This window comes from Cryptomeria japonica, chromosome 11 (assembly GCF_030272615.1).
Source record: "Cryptomeria japonica chromosome 11, Sugi_1.0, whole genome shotgun sequence".
In the NCBI taxonomy this organism is placed as follows: domain Eukaryota; kingdom Viridiplantae; phylum Streptophyta; class Pinopsida; order Cupressales; family Cupressaceae; genus Cryptomeria; species Cryptomeria japonica.
This window is the reverse complement of record NC_081415.1, coordinates 101,989,215-102,007,323: the sequence shown is the minus strand read 5'-3', so window position 1 is coordinate 102,007,323 and position 18,109 is coordinate 101,989,215. Positions and strand designations below refer to the sequence as shown.

The 18,109-nt window shown below is 35.9% G+C and overlaps 1 protein-coding gene across 1 annotated transcript; it reads left to right on the top strand.

Annotated features, from left to right (window-relative positions):
- The first annotated feature begins 12,595 nt into the window (after positions 1 to 12,595).
- LOC131041321 (uncharacterized) lies at positions 12,596 to 16,114 on the top strand. Its single transcript, XM_057974365.2, has 2 exons — positions 12,596 to 13,290; positions 14,028 to 16,114. Exon 2 carries the CDS (start codon positions 14,151 to 14,153, stop codon positions 15,681 to 15,683), a length of 1,533 nt encoding a protein of 510 aa, XP_057830348.1. The 5' UTR covers positions 12,596 to 13,290; positions 14,028 to 14,150; the 3' UTR covers positions 15,684 to 16,114.
- The last annotated feature ends 1,995 nt before the right edge of the window (positions 16,115 to 18,109 follow it).

The following is an 18,109-nucleotide window of genomic DNA, read 5'->3' as shown; positions in this document are numbered from 1 at the left end:
TTCAAGATTTCTTTAAGACGGGGAGATTGCTGAAGAAGGTCAACAAAACTTTCATTGTCCTCATCCCAAAGACCACTAACCCCAGTTGCTTGAAGGAGTATCATCCCATAAGTCTCTGTAATACCATTTATAAGATAATCTCCAAGGTCCTTGTGAATAGGATTAAGCCCTTCCCGGGGAAATTTATCAGCCCATCCCAGAAAGGCTTTGTCCTGAGTCACCAAATTTCGGATGTTGTCATTGCCACTCATGAGATAATCCACTCCATGGATAGGAGAAAAATACCACGTATGGCTTTTAAACTTGATATATCTAAAGCTTATGACAAGGTTAATTGGGATTTTCTTTTCAAAGCACTTTTAAAACTGGGCTTTAACCAAAAAGTGGTGAGTATGATTCAGGAATGTGTTACCATGGTCTAGTTCTCAATTTTGATTAATGGGACTCCTAGGGGCTGTTTCAAAGCAGAAAAAGGCATCCGATAGGGTGACCCTCTGTCCCCTTATCTGTTTATCATGATAGCTGAAGTGTTAAGTAGGAATGTGACCCATCTGGTCACCAATGGTAGACTCCAAGGGTTCAAAGTGGCCTCCATGCTCCCCCCCTCTAATATTCAATAGTTCGTGGATGACACCTTCTTATTTGGTAAGTCTTCTGTCATGGAGGCTAAAGGGTGGAAGATCTTACTTGCCAACTACGCCAAGGCATCAGGACAATGCATCAACTATGAGAAGAGTAGTCTCTTCTTCTTCAACACTCCTAATGACCTCCAACTCAGAATCCTCTCTATCCTCAGATGTAAGATGGCAACTCTTTAGAGAACCTACCTAGGCCTCCCCCTCACGGTCAAGGAAGTCACTCCCACCTTCTGGAACACTATTCTAGAACAGATGCAGAAAAAACTTGTTGGATGGAAAGGGAAATTCCTCAGTAGTGCGAGGAAGCTCCAGCTTCCCTACAGGGAATTCCGGTGTACTTCCTTTCCATGTTTAAATATCAGGAGCAATGGGGAAAAACTTGAGAAAATCCAAAGAACCTTCTTATGGACTGGCCTGGAAGAGAAAAAATGCCTTGCTTTGGTCAATTGGGATACTGTGTGCTTACCCAAATCAATGGGAGGTTTGGGTATAAGAAAGACTAATGCCCTCAATAAGGTGCTAATTGCTAAGATTGGATGGACACTGGCTAAAGGTGAGGCAGACTAGTGCAACATCATCAAAGCAAAGTACCTGGACTGGGAGCACTTCTATTACAATTTGAGTACAACTGACCTTCCCCAAGGCTCCAAGTTATGGAACAACATCCTGAAGAGAAGATTGATGGTTAGAGAAGGTCTGAAATGGCAATTGGGAGATGGTAGAAAAGTGAGATTCTGGGAAGACTTTTGGATGGAGGACAGGTCTTTGGTCAACACTCACTTCCATCAAATTATGCACCACCTAAAAGGTCTCTTGGGGGATTATATCGCGGATTATTTGGTGCCAGGAAGTTTTTGCTGGAAGGATATTGTCCACATCTTCAGTAATAGACCTAACCTGGTCCCCCTTGCTCAGGACCTGCAATGCATTTTGTCAGAAACTAGAATCCCCCTGGCCTCTTATGAAGACAGCTTCATCTGGAAAGAGACTCAATCGGGCACATTCTCGGTTAAGTCTGCTTACAATCAGCTCCTCAAACCCCTTGTGGATGTTGAGTGCTGGAAGAAAATTTGGAACCCTTAGCTAATCCCTAAAATTAATTTCTTCTGGTGGTCCCTCATGCATGGTAAAACCCTCACGCTGGATAACTTGAAAAAGAGGGGGTTCCATCTCCCCAACAGATGCAGCCTGTGTAAAGCTGACGAGGAAACTATTGACCACCATTTTGTCCTCTACCCCTTTGTTGATCATCTTTGGACTATCACTCTTCAGAAATGCAGTCTATGTTGGGTCTTCCAGAAGGACATTAAAAAATTTGCCTTTGATTGGACCCCCCCTCCCATCACCCCCTCATCATTCAATTATGGAAACGAATACCGCCGCACATTTGCTGGGCCTTATGAAGAGAAAGAAACAATAGAATTTTCAGAGACATTGAGACCCCCCCGGACATCGTGGCCCACATTTGCTTTAAGATGATCTCTAAAAACTTAGAAGTTACAAAATGGAAAACCCCCCTTATCTTCCTAATGAGGTTGAGAATAAAATTGTTGAAAATTGGAAGCTCCCCTTTGGTTTTGATAGCTTCAACAATAGTGCCAAAAACAAAAGAAGGATGACCAAATGGTCAACCCCTAAGTTACACTGGTTTAAACTGAATTTTGATGGTTCAACCCAAAGCAATTGTCAAGCGGGGGGTGAAATCATCCGGGATCATTTGGGGAACACTGTTGCAGCCTACGCAGGCAACCTAAAGAATAATATGGTCACTCAAGCTGAAGGAATGGCCCTCCTATGGGGTCTGAAAAATGGCTAACTCCATAGGAATTAAACAACTAGAAATTGAAGGAGACTCTCAGATCATTGTGGACTCAGTTAAAGGGAACTCATTGGCAGGTTGGAGAGTGGGATCCATTCTGAGGGATATCAAGCGCCTCTTGGTCAATCTGGAGGACTTCACCATTCGCCACATCTTCAGAGAAGGAAACAAAGCTGTCGATTCCATGGTGATGACGAGAAGGCTGTAAAATGGCTTACGATGTTGGAGGGACCCCAGTCTGTTGTCGATCACCACAAAGGTAATCTTGGAAAAGGAAAAGGCCTTCACCTAGGAAGGGACTGTTCTATCTGCACAATGACGAAGGAAACCTTCATTCAAATTTCAAATTGGCACGGGAATCCCGTCCATTACTATCCCAGATGGCCACGTATCAAAGGCAGGATAAGTCACCACTACCACAAGGGATGGATTTATAATGGTAGTACAGACATCGAGAATGATTACTCCCTAATTATTACCCAGACGGAGCCAACTGGTGACGATAAAGGCGGTGATGGGGATCTGTCAAATCACATTGGCTCAAGTGAAGGTTCGCACGTTCCGAGTAGATTTTTTGTTTTTGATATCTACTTGGACTTAAGAGATAATAATCACTCTGATTATTACGACCTCTTAATCCAAGTTCGGCACAATTATTTTATCAACTTTGCCTTAAGCTTGCTTCGGCTTTGCATTTTTTCTGAAAGTCACTCTCAATCTATTAAGCTGGAGGATTCAAGAATTGGGGGGGACAGGTTTAGACTAGAACCCAATAAAGTGGATGAGTTCAAAGCTAAATTGGCGGCGTGGTTTGTCTGCTCGGAAGGCGGCATTGACAAATTCATGGAGAGTATGAAGGGAAATGACGAAAGACTATCCAGACAATTTGTGACTTCCTGAGAAGACAGAAGGGTGACCATGGGGGGAATCTCTTTCGAAATCAATGAAGAGGTTATAGCTTAGGCGACGGGTCTTTCTATGGAGGAAGGAAATGGAAAAAATAGAGCCATATTGTGGATTCCACTAGCCTTAACTAGTTCTTCTACTAGGGCGAAAACCCTGTCAAAAGGGTGGGAGGCTTCAACAGGGAGGAGCTCCCTCACCCGTGGGACGAGGTTAGCTATATCGTGATGAAGTATTTTACGTTGGAGGGAAGGTATGGCATTTTCTACTACTACCATCTCCCTTTCCTAAACCACTTGAGGAATAAAGACCTTATTTCCATTCCGTTCTTTTTACTGCATTCTATGGACGCTAATGTTAAAGACATAGCCAAAGCTAAGAAAAAGGGGAAAGATTTTCCCATCCTGCACCAGGGCCTCATTCTCTACTTGTATAACTTTCACCTTGCCCTCTGCCCACCCAGCTCCATCTCTATCCAAAACGTCAGCCCTTCGACCCACCCTATTGCCATTAATGACTCTAGCCCTCCTCGGCTCCCGAAAATTGGCTCCTCCAGCAAGGAAACCAAAAATCACTCTGCGGAGGAGGTCAGAACCCCCAAGAGAGTCAAAATCCAAGAGATTGACTCTGATATTGGAAATTACTGAAGAAGCCAATACCCCTTGTCGTTCTAGCAGACTAGCCTCTAAACCCTCAAAGAAATCCCTGAGAGACCCCTTGTCCTCGCACGACACCGACAATTCCATTCCGATTGATAAAATGCCTTTGGCTCAGCATAATCCAACCCCTCATTCTGTGAGCTCCACCCGGGTTTCGAAAAGCCCCATATCCTCCAAGAGTTTGAAGCCATCCAATTTCCCCTCCTTGACCTTCAGGATGGAAAAAATGATGGTCGTTGAGTAGGCCAGCAACGTGAAGGAGGAGGAGGAAACCAACCTGGCGGAGCTTGAGAAAAAAATGGAGGCCCTCTCTAAAATTCTGCAGGTGATCACCAGCAGACTGGAGGTAGCAGAGTCCAAGATGCACAATGTTTCCAAATTTGCTCTGAATGTTATGCGATGCTCGGGTACTACTCTGTGCCTCATGCAGGAAAGCACGCCCAAAGGGAAAGGCAAGGAGGATGAGGACTACAAAGCCCTGTTCAAATTCCTCACTAACGATTGGGCTAGAAAGCTGCTCCCTAAGAAGAGCCATGGGAAAAAGAAATAATTTTCTGCATGTGGAGGATTTTTGGTTTTTTGACTATACCTAGTAGCCACTGGGCGGATAAGGCTAGTTTATGCTTTTGTTTATTGCCCTATGTGGCAAATGGCTAAAACTCTGATTAGTATTACTTTATTGCTGATAAACTCTTGTACTATGTTTTTTGTTTTTGATAGAGGTAAAAGGCTGCTACTATGCTGATTATATGCGGATAGTGGTTCTGCCACTGACCTTCTAATTGTTCCTATGGGTCAGCCCCCTCGTTTTTGGCTGCTTTTAATATAAAAAACAATTAAGATAATCTTTTAAATAAGACAAACTAATAAAATTATAATTTTTTTTTTTTTAAATATAATTTTGATTAAACAAAAGACATTCAATCAAATTTGAAAAGTCATTCGATAGAAATAAAAGCAAAGGTCTAACGATCTATTTTGTTATCACACTCATATTAAAGATGAGGGTTTTATAGGGTATTTCGATTTATGTTTATTAATTTAACAATAACAATTAAGATGATAATTTTTTAAATAAGACAAACTAATAAAATTATAAATTAAATTTTTTAAAATACAAATTGGTTAAACAAAAGACATTCAATCAAATTTGAAAAGTCATTAGATAGAGTAAAAGAAAAGGTCTAACCTATTTTTTTATCACACTCATATTAAAGATGAGGGTTTTATAGGGTATTTCGATTTATGTTTATTAATAAAATAAACACTCAAAGTTTGGTGTATGTTTAAATTTAATTATGAGAAACACTAAAAAATATGTTTGAAAAGGGATAAAAGTGCACATTTCACTAAAACCCCCTTGTTCACAGGGTTTAGTGAGTTGATTTTGTTGCCAATCTAAGGATGGGGTGAAATGGAAGGTGCTAGAGGAAGGTTGGATGAAGATAAACTTTGATAGAGCTACGAGAGGTAATCTTTGAGAGTGTTAGGTAGGATGTGCGATCAAAGATAATAAGTGTTTGATCTTGACAAAAAGGTCAATCTACCTAGGGTTAGAAACTAATAATGAAGTAGAAATTAGGGCAACTCTAATTGGACTCCAATGCACAAATAAAAAGGAAATGAAGAAAATTCACTTGGAAGGTCATTCCCTTATTACTATTAATGTAATTCAACAAGGGTGGACACCAAATTGGAAGTTGCAAAAATGATTGAGGTCAATTTTATAATTGCTAAGGAAGCTTGAGGAGTTAAAAGTTTCTAATATTTATAAAGACGGGTATGAGGTGGATGGTGAATCAACCAAAAATGTAGTTGAATCCAGTGTGGCATTTCATTGATAACTAAATTTAATATTGGATTTTCATACATATGTTTCTCTATGGTTGAATATTGAGATAGTACCGTTTGACATCATTCTTAGGCTAGTTGAACGTTAGGAATTACATGCAGAAAATATCAATTGTATGCAAATAAATATTAACACAAAAATGAAAAAATACAGAAATAATAATAGTGAAGAGACAATATTTAACGTGGTTCACCCAATCTTGGGCTACATCCACCAAACAAAGAGTCCAATATTATTATCTAGTAAATCAAATCTGATTACAACCAGCTATCCCTTGCAACTCAATATTGTTACAATATGCTATAAACTTCTCTACATAAAACCCCTAACCCTTAGCCTTTTATCAAGACTTATGTCGGTTACAAAATTAGGGTTACAACATGTTAGTCAATAGAAAAATAACACCCGATGCCTTTATAAAATAATAAAAATCTTTTTGGCCTCGCGGGGCGCTGCCCCTCAACCCCGCCCTCTATCGTGACAGGGAGCGCACAAGGGGTGATGCCCCTTGACCCCACCTTGAGGGCGGTGCCCCCAAACCCCCTTCAAAAAATATGGGGGGAAACTATGCCGATAGAAGTAGGGAAAATTTAACCTCTGAGTCTGATTAGGCTCCATATAACAACATTGAATTTAGTTGGAAGTGATCAAATAATGATGAATGGATAGGGTGACTCTCAAATTTCAAGAAAGAAGCATGCGAGGAAGGCTTATACCTTGAAGTTTCATCTAGGTGGTCATTTATGTAAATCACTAAAAACTAAATTGGTGAATTGATGGACACACTAGTGAGGCTCATAGGCCAACAAAGGTAGATGGATATCTTAGGTGAAGTGATAGAGAAAAAGTTGGGTTGTGTGTTCAAAATTGGGCATGGTCTCATTATCCACACGTTAAAATGGTGTTGGAGAGGGGGTTATTGAAGACAAACCATAGGTAAAGGGTGAAATCTTACATCTTTGTGATGTTTTTGATGTATGTGTTAAATGATGGGGAATCAAAAGAAATGGCTAAGGTGTTGTGTAGAAAATTTTGTTGGCAATATGAAGGAATTGATTATGTGTTGCATTGATGTTTTGTCATTGATGTCAACACTAGCTTTTATGATTGGTTACCAATAGACAGATTTTTGTTACGGTAGAAGAACTAGTGTTACCAATAGAGGGACTATCAGTTGGATACTATCGACATATTTGGATCAATGGACTATGTTTAGTTTGATGTTTCTGGAGTACGTTTTGGTCAGTTGGTATTGACTTGATGATCAGATGCTATCATACACTCTAGTAAGCCTATACTGGTAAGGGTTTAAGGTTTTACTGGCATAGCTTTTACTGAGAATCTTTGACAGGATGCATAAGTGGTGTTGGTGCGGCTTCTAGATGGAATTCCAGATGCAGAAGGTGATCTTTGTTCATGCCTCGATTTATTGGAGACATCGCTTTGGCGTGGTGAATCTATTTGGGTCCAGGTTATGGACCGGTATCATGTTACGTGTTCTCTACATGTTACGTGTTCTCTACACGTTACTGGGATGATTTATGGATTGGTTAATGTTGTTTTGGTGTAAAGCCGACATGGTATATCATTGTAATGTGGATGTATGTAATGATATTATTGTAATATCTTTTAGGTGGCCGACCTAATTGGCTTAGGCCTTAGGGGTTGTATAAATTGATGTAAGATCTCATTGTAGATCGTGGTGGTAATGGTCATGGAATGAAATATCATATGCAAAGGAGATTTGGTTGATCATAGGTGATTGAATTGGGTTTATGTAAGAGGTCAAAGGTCTCTAGTATTGAGCTTAACTAGGACTGTAATCAGGCATGGTAGATGCTATCACTGGGAGTTCATTCTTCTGGATTGTTGTCCAATTATATTGAGGTGGTTATAACATCTCTGTAGTTAGTGAGACTCCTTTGTAATGAGTAGTACGCTCTAGGTAGTGTGTCTCCTTGCATGTGCAGGCCCCTTATTGTATCACATACTTTATACAGAAGTATCATCTGACTGTGGGTAGGCTTCCCACTGTGGTTTTTCCCTTTACTGAGTTTTCCATGTACAAATCATGGTGTTATGTGGTATGGTTGCATTGTGTTGATTCTTTGTTTCATTCTTAAGTTTTATTGATTACCGTTATCTATTTTTGCTATTCTGGTATTTAATGTGTATGTGCTTTGGTTAAAGGTTATAAAGTGGTTTGATTAATATAATCTATTGACAACTGACTCACCCCCCCTCCCTCTCAGTTGTCCACTAGTTATTCTAACAAATTTATTTGGAAAAGGTATCTGGGAGCTAGAAGATGTTCTAAACAATGTGTAGGCAAAAAAATGGGTTCTTCTATTGTAGGATTATATGGAAGTGGGGTTGGGAGATAGAAAGATATCTACTTATATTTGTAGATGACTCCTTAACACTCTCAAAATTTAGAATTATTGTGGAGAAGAGTGTTTTGTTTTTGAAAATAATTTTGAATTTGGTTCCAAAAGGGGGGTTGGGATGGCTCCAAGACTATATTAGGGAGGAGAATTTGGCAAACATAGGTGGTTCTACAAAATTGATAGGGTTTGAGGTGGGATATGTTGAATGTGGATGAGGATGAAGTAGGAGCTGATCATAGTGCATATGGGTCAAAATGTCCATGATAGATCAAGAAGTTGCAAAGGACCACATGCATGAATAGGATGCAGGGAGAATTGAAAGGGTAAAAAGGATTTTTTTTGTAATATTTAGTAAATAGTTGTAATTGTAGCCCAATATCATTTATTATGGGCTTTAATAATTGTTTCTGCTCTAATAGAGTGCTACACTTTTGTTTCTATGGAGTTGGTAATAGATGCTTAATGTCAAATGTAGTTGTAGTATGTGAACACCATTTTGTTTTGGTTGGGGGTAGACTCCAAGGTAGGACTAGAAGGTGGTTTTTAGATTGATAAGCATTGTAGCATGTTATATAATTTTGATTTTAATACAAGGGTACAATCCTCTTAAGTTGCTCTGAATCGATAAAAAAAATCCAACAAATTTATTAGTCTTTATCTATTTTGGCCCTAGTAGTCTATACATTCATACATTATACCATTTTTCTCATATTGCACTAGATTGCAAGGGTGATTTTGTTCCATAGATAGAATCATGCTTACAAGGTCTTGTCCTCCTAATTCAAATTCACTTTCCATTCATAATGAGCTAGCCCAATAGTCAAATTAGATCATTTATAATTTAAGTACGTGTTAAAATATTTGAGTATAGTGGCCCTAGAGTATCATATGTAAAGATAAACCCTTTGACATTCATTTGTCATCATATTATCATCTTAGAGTTATATAAAATCATCTTGAGATGTGTCATATCATATCTAGGGAAATGTAGTGACATATGCTACAATTTAGACATATTAAATTCACATCTCTTATGTGTCTTTAAATCTTGTGAAAATAACAAAGAGTTTGAGTCAAGGTCAAGGAAGTTTCAATCTTTAACACTTACATAGAAGACCTCCCAAGATGTTTCTTTAGCACCCACATTTTTCATAAATCAAGTATTATCATAAGTGCACATGACTCAAAGGATCACAACAACATGGCTAAAAACTATGGTTTGGTGGAAGTATCATGCCACAACTAGAAGAAATCGCATGTGAAGACACAACACATATTATAGAGAGATCAACAATGATGTCCTTCTCTTAAAATTTGATCCTAGATCTTTAAATTTGAACATAAACATTTACACAAGTAAATCAACAACATTGATAATCGATACTTTCTAACCTCTCATTACATTGAGAGGCATTCTATGGTGACGAGAAGGGGTAGAGTGTAATGGTATAAACATTTTAACAAAATCTCTTATCTTTCTCTTAAAATTTAACAACCATTTGCATGTCAAATTATTAAATATTTTGTACCCCCAAAAAACTAAAATGACACATATCTAAATTTAAAAAACTAAAACAATAAAATAACTCTTAAGTAAATAAAAATTATCATTTTTAAAAATAATTCTTAAGTAAAATAAAATAACTCTTAATAAACAAACACAAATAAAGCAACTCTTTAAGTAAAAAAAAAAGGTTATTTATAGACAATGTAACAAAAAATAATCTTAAAATAAAAAAAATCTACTAAAAGATATAGGCTCAACTACTTTTACATAGTTTTTTCCTAAATAGGTGTCTATAACTACATGCTAGCAATAATTAAAATAATTCCTATTTTATTCAATTTTAGAACTATTTTTTGTGTCTATAACTATATGCTAACAATAATTAAAATACTTACTATTTTAGCTAATTTTAGAACTATTTTTATTTTTATATATATGACATAAATTTTAACATGATAGAATTATTATATTTAATTGTTATTATTTTTAAATTTAGATTTCTATATGTTTAGTATTAATAAAAGTATAACCATCTTTATAACTGTTTTTTTAATTATATATATGCCCATGATTTTTTACATAACAAAATAAAACTATTATTTATTATTATTGATTTTGTAAATTTAAGTATTTATATATTACTTATATTTAAAATAATTAATAAAATACACTAAAAAATATTCCTATAATCTCTTGTGTATTCTCTATATATTACTTATGTTTAGAAAAAATAGTAAAATGCACTAAAAATATATATATTTAAAAAAATAAGTATATATTTAATCTTATATCTCAAACCCACACATGATTTGCATAAATAATTTTATCTTAATTGACATGTACTTTAGTTTACCAATCCTTAAAAGTTCAATTTAAAGATAGATCCTATGACATTAATTGGTCATCATCTTATCATCTTGAGTCATATCCTATCTAAGAAAACTACATTGCATCATTTTACTAACATATACTACATTTTAGACATACTAAATTCACATGTCTTATGTGTCTTTAAATCTTGTGAAAACAACGAATAGTTTGAGTCAAGGTCAAGGAAGTTTCACTCTTCAGCAATTACATAAAAGACTTCCTAAAGTGTTTTTTAGCTTTGCTATTTTCATAAATCAAGTATCATAGGTGCACATGATTCAAAGGATCACAACAACATAGCTAAAAACTATGGTTCAGTGGATAGTATCATGCATGTTACAATTAGAGGAAATCACGTGAAGACATAACATATATTTAGACTTAGTGATATAAGATTTCCACAATCTATCGAATTTCTTGTAGTAGATTTTCGGATAAGATCGTGTGCGGGTTTTTAGATCAACTTTCGGATCACACTCCGTGATCCATCATCAAGATGCATGAGAGCACAAGAAGTGAAAATCTACTACAATAAAATTGTAGTAAAGGTGTTTTTTTACTTCTTGTGCTCTCATGCATCCTGATGATGGATCATGGAGTGTGATCCGAAAGTTGATCTAAAAACCCGCACACGATCTTATTTGGAAATCTACTATAAGAAATTCTATAGATTGTGGAAATCTTATATCACTAGTTCTAAATATATGTTATGTCTTCACGTGATTTCCTCTAATTGTAACATGCATGATCACCAAGTGTGATCGGAATGGTTGATTTTATCTAGAAATATGAACCTTAAATATTTATACAAATAAATCAACAACATTGATGGGCATTACTTTCTAACCTTTCATTATATTGAGAGGCATTCTATGGTGACAACAAGAGGTTGAGTGAAATGACATAAACATGTCAAAAACTCTTCTTTTTCTTTAAATTTGATCATATTTATGAGAATACAAGTAAGGAACCAGGTAAGTTTTTTATTGGAACCTCAAGTTTTACATAAAAATAAAGAAAACTAATCTTAAAATAAAAAATAAAAATCTACTAAAAAAATATGAGCTTACAAACTTTTACATAGATTTTTCTAGGTACGTGTCTATAACTACATGCTAGCAATAATTAAAATAATTTTTATTTTACTTAACTTTAGAATTATTATATCTATATGTGTATATACATACACACATGAAGACATAGATTTTTTATATAATAGAATTGAAATAATTATTATTATTATTATTTAAACTTAAATTTCTCTATTAACATTGGTAACCACCATTAAAATAGTTATAAGTAAATAAAATTAAATCCAACGAACTTTGAGGTAATATGCAAGGTAAACTTTTTAAGGTGAGGGTGACTAGATTTTTCTAAAGATAGGTATATCTATGCACATAAATTTTTGCATAACAAAATAGAAATATTTTTTATTATTGTTAATTTTATAAATTTAATTTTTTTATATATTTAATTATTAATTAACATAATATTTAAGATGCAATCTCTCTATATATTTTCTATCTTTTTTTTGTATTAAATATCGAAAGTAAAAGAAGGATTACAAGAGTATCAAGGAGACCCAGCCTCCATATTTTCTATCTTTAAAAAATAATAAAATATGATATATATATATAATCTCATATCACACATGGTTTGCGCAAAGAACATTATGTTAATTGAAATGACAAAAGAGTAATTTAATTTACCAATCCTTAGAAGTTCAAAACCACTATAATGAGCAGTATAGAAAGTACTATTTATTTAAAGAAAAAGGAAAAAGAAAAAAGGCTTAAAAAACAGAAGGCTAATAAGGGGTGCCTCACAGTTTGTGTGGGATATTAGGTAGTCCTTAAAAAGAATGGAAGAGTGAAGCCCAAAAAAGAGAATAAGAGTGACAGTATAAATGAAGTTGTGAGCACGGGCTAATAATGTCGTTCTCCTCCTTGCATTGTGGGGTCACAGCAGTGAAAAAGTAATACAGCCCACAAAATCAAGACTTTGTTAACAAGCACCGATTAATGAGTATGGCCACTTCTTTTTCATATAAGGCACAAGTTTTATGTTGAATATCCATGCAAATCTCATGATATCCATTACCCATGCCTACACCCATGCCATGCATAATGGGCTTGCTGATGTTTTTATAATTTTGTTTTCTGTTAGCTTTGAACCAAAGAAGAAAAATGCCATTTATCTGAGAGTTATAATTTGGATTTAAGAATTTACAGTTTAGTCTTTTTATGGCTTTTGTTTTCTTTTTAGAAAAAGAATTAAGATCTATTTAGGGGCTGTTTTTCTTGGTTATATTGTTCTTATTAACAGCAAAGAAGTGCCTTCGCTTCTATCCATTGAGATCCCGTTTTGGGTGCTGCTGCTTCCTTTGTGTTGTGTGTAATCCAATATAAGCCAAACAAGCCAGGCAGGCCATTGTTGTTTATGTGTATACTGCAGGAGCATATACACAGGAGTGATAGCAGCAGCAACAGCAGCAGCAGAAACATAAAGGCTTCTTCCTTCTTCATTATTCTCTTATCTTAATTTGTAACTGACAGTTAGTTCAGTGGAGATATATACGCATTGTGTATATGCCTACTTCTAGTTTGCTTGGCTGAGAACTTGCGATCTCTGGTTCTGTGTTTCTTGTATTGGGTGAGTGCTACGAATCCCAATTTCTCATTGAATTGAATGGTTAGTGCATTTTTCTTGTATTGGGTAGTGATGTGGAGTTCAATTTTTTTCGTTGAATTGCATGAGTACCGACGCTAGCTATGGAGATTGATATGTTTTGTATTGGGTTTCCTTAGAAGTTAACTCAGACATGACATTTGTTTCTATAACAGTTTTCGTGTCAAACAAGAATCCATTTCGAGAAATTTGTCTGGTATTTAGGTACGCATAGTTTGATGCATAAATGTCCTGAAATTTCCGGATTGCTGTGTGTATCTCCTCACATAAAATGCACAACAGTAAAAGTCAAACCTTTGCCACAGTTTATCAATTTTCAAGAAAAAAAATCAAAATTTTTGAATCAAGAGTTTATTTCAGTTTCGAGTATGCATTTCTTTCAGATTCAAGCTTTATGCATGTGCAACTTGAAAATAATTTTTCTATTTTGTTTGAATGTGGATTGGGATTTACGGATACCCTGCATGCAATTCTTCTTTCTTTTGAGTTTTAGGATTCCGTTGGGTTGTTTCCCTTTAGGCCTTTGTGATTTATAATTGGTTTGCATGGGCTTATATTAGACTCTGGTGAGAAATTATTGAATTAGTTTAAATCTTATATACTAATGGCCTTAAACCCAAAACCCTGTGTAAACTGCCTTTGTTGCATTTGTGGGATTTTGGAGGTGTTTTTTGATGGGCATTTGTCATTGTTGCATGTAGCTGTCTTCGCCAATTCAGTTATGCATCAGAAGGTTTGGAAGCAGTGGGGAGATATAAAAATTCCGGTTCGCTTGCATTGGTTTGTGCATATACCAGTCTGGTTTCAAGCTTGAAAAGAGCAGTATGAAAAATCCTGGTTCCCAGACCCTTTTCTACTGCTGCAATACAAGGCCCAGTAAATCAGGGAAAGCGAAGAAACAGAAAGATGATGATGCTCTTCAATTTTCCAAGGATTTCAGGACTCTGAATTGCATTAAGAAAGTTAGAATCATCTGCACTGATCTTGATGCTACAGATGTATCCAGTGATGAAGAGACGAGCACAGAAACAGATACCCACAAGAGATTAGTTTATGAAGTTGAGCTTCCCTCTGGCTCAGCTATATTCTCTCAAAAGAATGGTGAAGATGAAGATGGAGATGATGGCATTGGCGAGTCGAATTGTAAAGAGCCTGTAGTGAATTTTGATGTATATCCCTACAAGACCAAATCTACAAACTCTATATTTGAAACACAAGAGTTTGCTCACAAATTCAAGCCCAAGAAGAGAAGCAAATGCTTACCTTATAGAAGAGCTCCCAAGAAGAAGGAAAGGTTAACAAGGTTCACAAGGTCTAAGAAATCTGTTTTGAGGTCCTTCACCTGTAATAACTCTGGGAAAAGCTGCAAGTACAGGGGAGTAAGGCAGAGAAGATGGGGTAAATGGGCTGCAGAGATAAGAGATCCTTCAAAAGGAGTGAGGCTATGGCTTGGAACTTTTGATACTGCAGAAGAAGCTGCACAAGCTTATGATAAAGCGGCCAGAAAGATTAAAGGTCCATTAGCACCAACTAATTTTTCTGGTAAAAGCTATAAAATTGAAGGTGTTGAAAACTCAGTTTTGCCTATTGTGCCAATGAAGAAAGAGATCTGTACCATAATAGAGGAGGAGTCATGTGCGTTGGAAACCAGATGTGAGTCCACAGATGCAAAGGAGTTTGAAAAAAGTTACAGTTTGAGTGTAGACAGGAACACAGAAGAAACTGACGTTCATTCATCATCTTCAGAGTTCATTTCTTGCAGTTCTCTTGAATATTTGGATAAATGTGGGATGGCATCACCTTCTTCTGTGCTGGAAGTGTCAACATGTAATTTGCTGGACGGTCCAGAATTTGATAAAGAATTTGAATGCATTTTTCCATCCTCTGGATTGTGGAAATTTGTTGCAGCTGATAATGCCCAAGTGACTAATTTCAGTGGCAGGTGTGAGAGTAACGATTTTGTGATTTCAAGACAATCAGATTTAACTGTGCCTTTTCTAGAATTAGAAGTTAGCAACATTTTGCCAATTAATCTTCCCACTGTTGAATCAATGGATTCCCAGAACATGCAGCAACAACTTAATTCAGGAAAGCAAGAGAATTTGCTTTCTTGTAGCATGGATTTTCTTGTGCAGTCTGTTTCTCCCATCAATGGAGAACAGTGTTGTGATGAGGTCCATTCATCTGCATTTGGAGATCATTATTTCATGAAGGAATTTGGCCAGTTGTTTGATATGGGTGAATGCAGCAGCTTTCCCGGTGCCAGTGGCTTGCTGAGTGCTGAAAATGACATTTCCAGCTTAAATTTTGACCTTGATCTTGAAGCTCTAGCATGGATAGATCAATGCGTAGAGTAGTTGAAATTAATTTAGAAGTAATAGCTTATAGACCATGGTATGATCCTTGTTTTGGCAGTGTGATTTTTTTTCTAGATATATTGAGTTAGAATGAATGGGATCAGAGTTTTGGTAGTCTTTGAGAAAGGTATTTTTTAGTTGGTGAGAACGATCCTTCCTTATCAGTCATATGGATTTTCTTAATGCTTTCGAGCCTTCCAAGTGGCTGGTTTTTTTGTTCTTGTGCACCCTTCTGCACCTATATAGGATATCAAGTGTAATTAATTGAGTTTTGGAGGCCGAGGTCGTCTCCATGAGACCTGCTTTGAAATAGGTACAGGGATTGGTTACTCCATTCTTTGAATCTTTATTCATGATTTAATATAGTTACAAGATTTGTATGTGTGCCACAGAAAAGATAACAATATATGAGAGTTTGTGCAGTTGACTTAGCTGATTATGCTGGAGAATAAAAGTATCAGCTCTTTTAATTGGCCACTTGCCTGTTTTTTTGGGAAACTATTCTTCAGTTTTGTTTACTACAATGCTTAATGTTTTTTTACTCTGCATCATCTTTAAATACCTGGACTGGTGTGTTCGAAATAAATGAAAACTGCAGAATAAGTTTCATCTATGTGCCTGTATTGATGTATTTGAAAATAAATGATAAATATGGAAAGTGTTTCATCTCTGTATGGATCTTATAGTGGAGTTCTTATCTTCTATTGGTTTTCATTTAAAATTTTAATTCATTTGAGCTATATGGATAGCATTTTTGTTGTTGAATAGAGATGCTATACATGGAGCTTTTACAGGAACTGAGAAGAATCAGTACACATTTTAGTATAAACAGTTCTGAAAGATTTTAGATTTCCATTGCAGACATAATATCATGTATCTGAACGCCAATGTGTAATATAATTTTTTTGTTAAATGATGCATCTACCATGTTTTTCTGTGTATTGTAAGGGATAATCATTATTTTAATACAGCTCTCTTGAGTTTCTTGCAAACTGTATGATGACAAACAAAGTTGACCAGGATAACAAGTTGTGGCATCAATTCTTTTTGTGTGTGCGTTATGTTTCACTTGACAAAAGATTCCAAGGCAATAGTATAGAGAATATATGATACAACAGACATCTTTCATGACAACATCAACAGCAGAAAGCTTATTGCAGCTAACTGAATTTATGCTAAAGCAAGAAAAAACCTATCAGAATATGGCTTCAGCAATGTTTGCAGATAGATAATTAGCAATGGTATCAAACCAAAACCATCAGGTAAGGAAACCAGCTTTCTTTGTATCCAGAGGTGAGAGTGAGACCGTCATTGGGCTTTACTTTTAACAGGGTTCGGGTAGTTCCTTACATGATGAGGTGTTGTCATTGGATCATTGCGACTGCTTGGCCTCCAGTTACCAATGCATATCCATGTTACAAGTTTCCAGGATGAGGACGGCAGGAAACAGGTAAATGCATTTCTGGGACAGCAGGGGATGGCTATAAAAAATAGGTGTAATTTTAAAATATAGGAGATTTAGGATATTCTTTTTTTTTTTTTTTGAAGGGGTAAAATTTTATTAATCCAAAGCAAGTACAAAGCAAAAGGCCACAGGCCCAGCAAAAGAGAACCCACAAACAGCAAGAAGAAGCTCCAAAAGAAACCTCACAGAAAGAAGCTATATATTCCTGTCCTCCATGATTAAGTTTTCCAAAGTCTCAAAGTACTCTGAGGACAAGAGCTCCCAGTCATCCACATCCCACCTCTCTAAGTTCTCAGAAGCCCATTTAGCCAGGCAATTTGCCACTTTTTCCCAGTCTTTAAGAATATGACAGAAAGATATATATTCCAAAGACTAGCTTGGATTCAGAATCTGCTTAGCCACTAAGGCTAATTGCCAATAAGAACTCAGATATGATAAGGTATTTATCAGATTCAAATTATAACCATATTATGAAATGTTAGAGGTGAATTGAGATTTCAAATGAGTCAACGTATGAATTAACAAAATGAAACATTAATATTTTAAGTCTGAGTTTGTTTGAAAGGGAAATTTACATTAAGAGATTTTGAATAATGCAGCGTATTCAGTTCATATTTCTTTTGATTTTTTAGTTAGGTCTAGATTGTGCAACACAATCTGCTATCCCAAGCCCTATGATATATTCCAGTTAATTATCTCTGCCATTTTATTTATTTATCTTGCTCTGTAGGTTTCAACACAGTCCAGCAATTATGCCCCATATGTTTCTTATGTATTCAAGTAATTGGATTTTCACTTTCACTATAACTTCTTACGCATCAAATGTAATTGAATTTTCCCTTTTTAACAAAATTTAACTGTTAAACAGGAAAGATAACAAATATCTCCTAGAATAGTTTACCATTTTAATTTTGAATCTGATTTTGGCATCGGAGGTCGAAGCTTGTCATGCCTTTAAAGG

Bases quoted from the DNA above. Each gene is read 5' to 3' on its own strand.
- LOC131041321 (XM_057974365.2), top strand. From the start codon at position 14,151: ATGAAAAATCCTGGTTCCCAGACCCTTTTCTACTGCTGCAATACAAGG.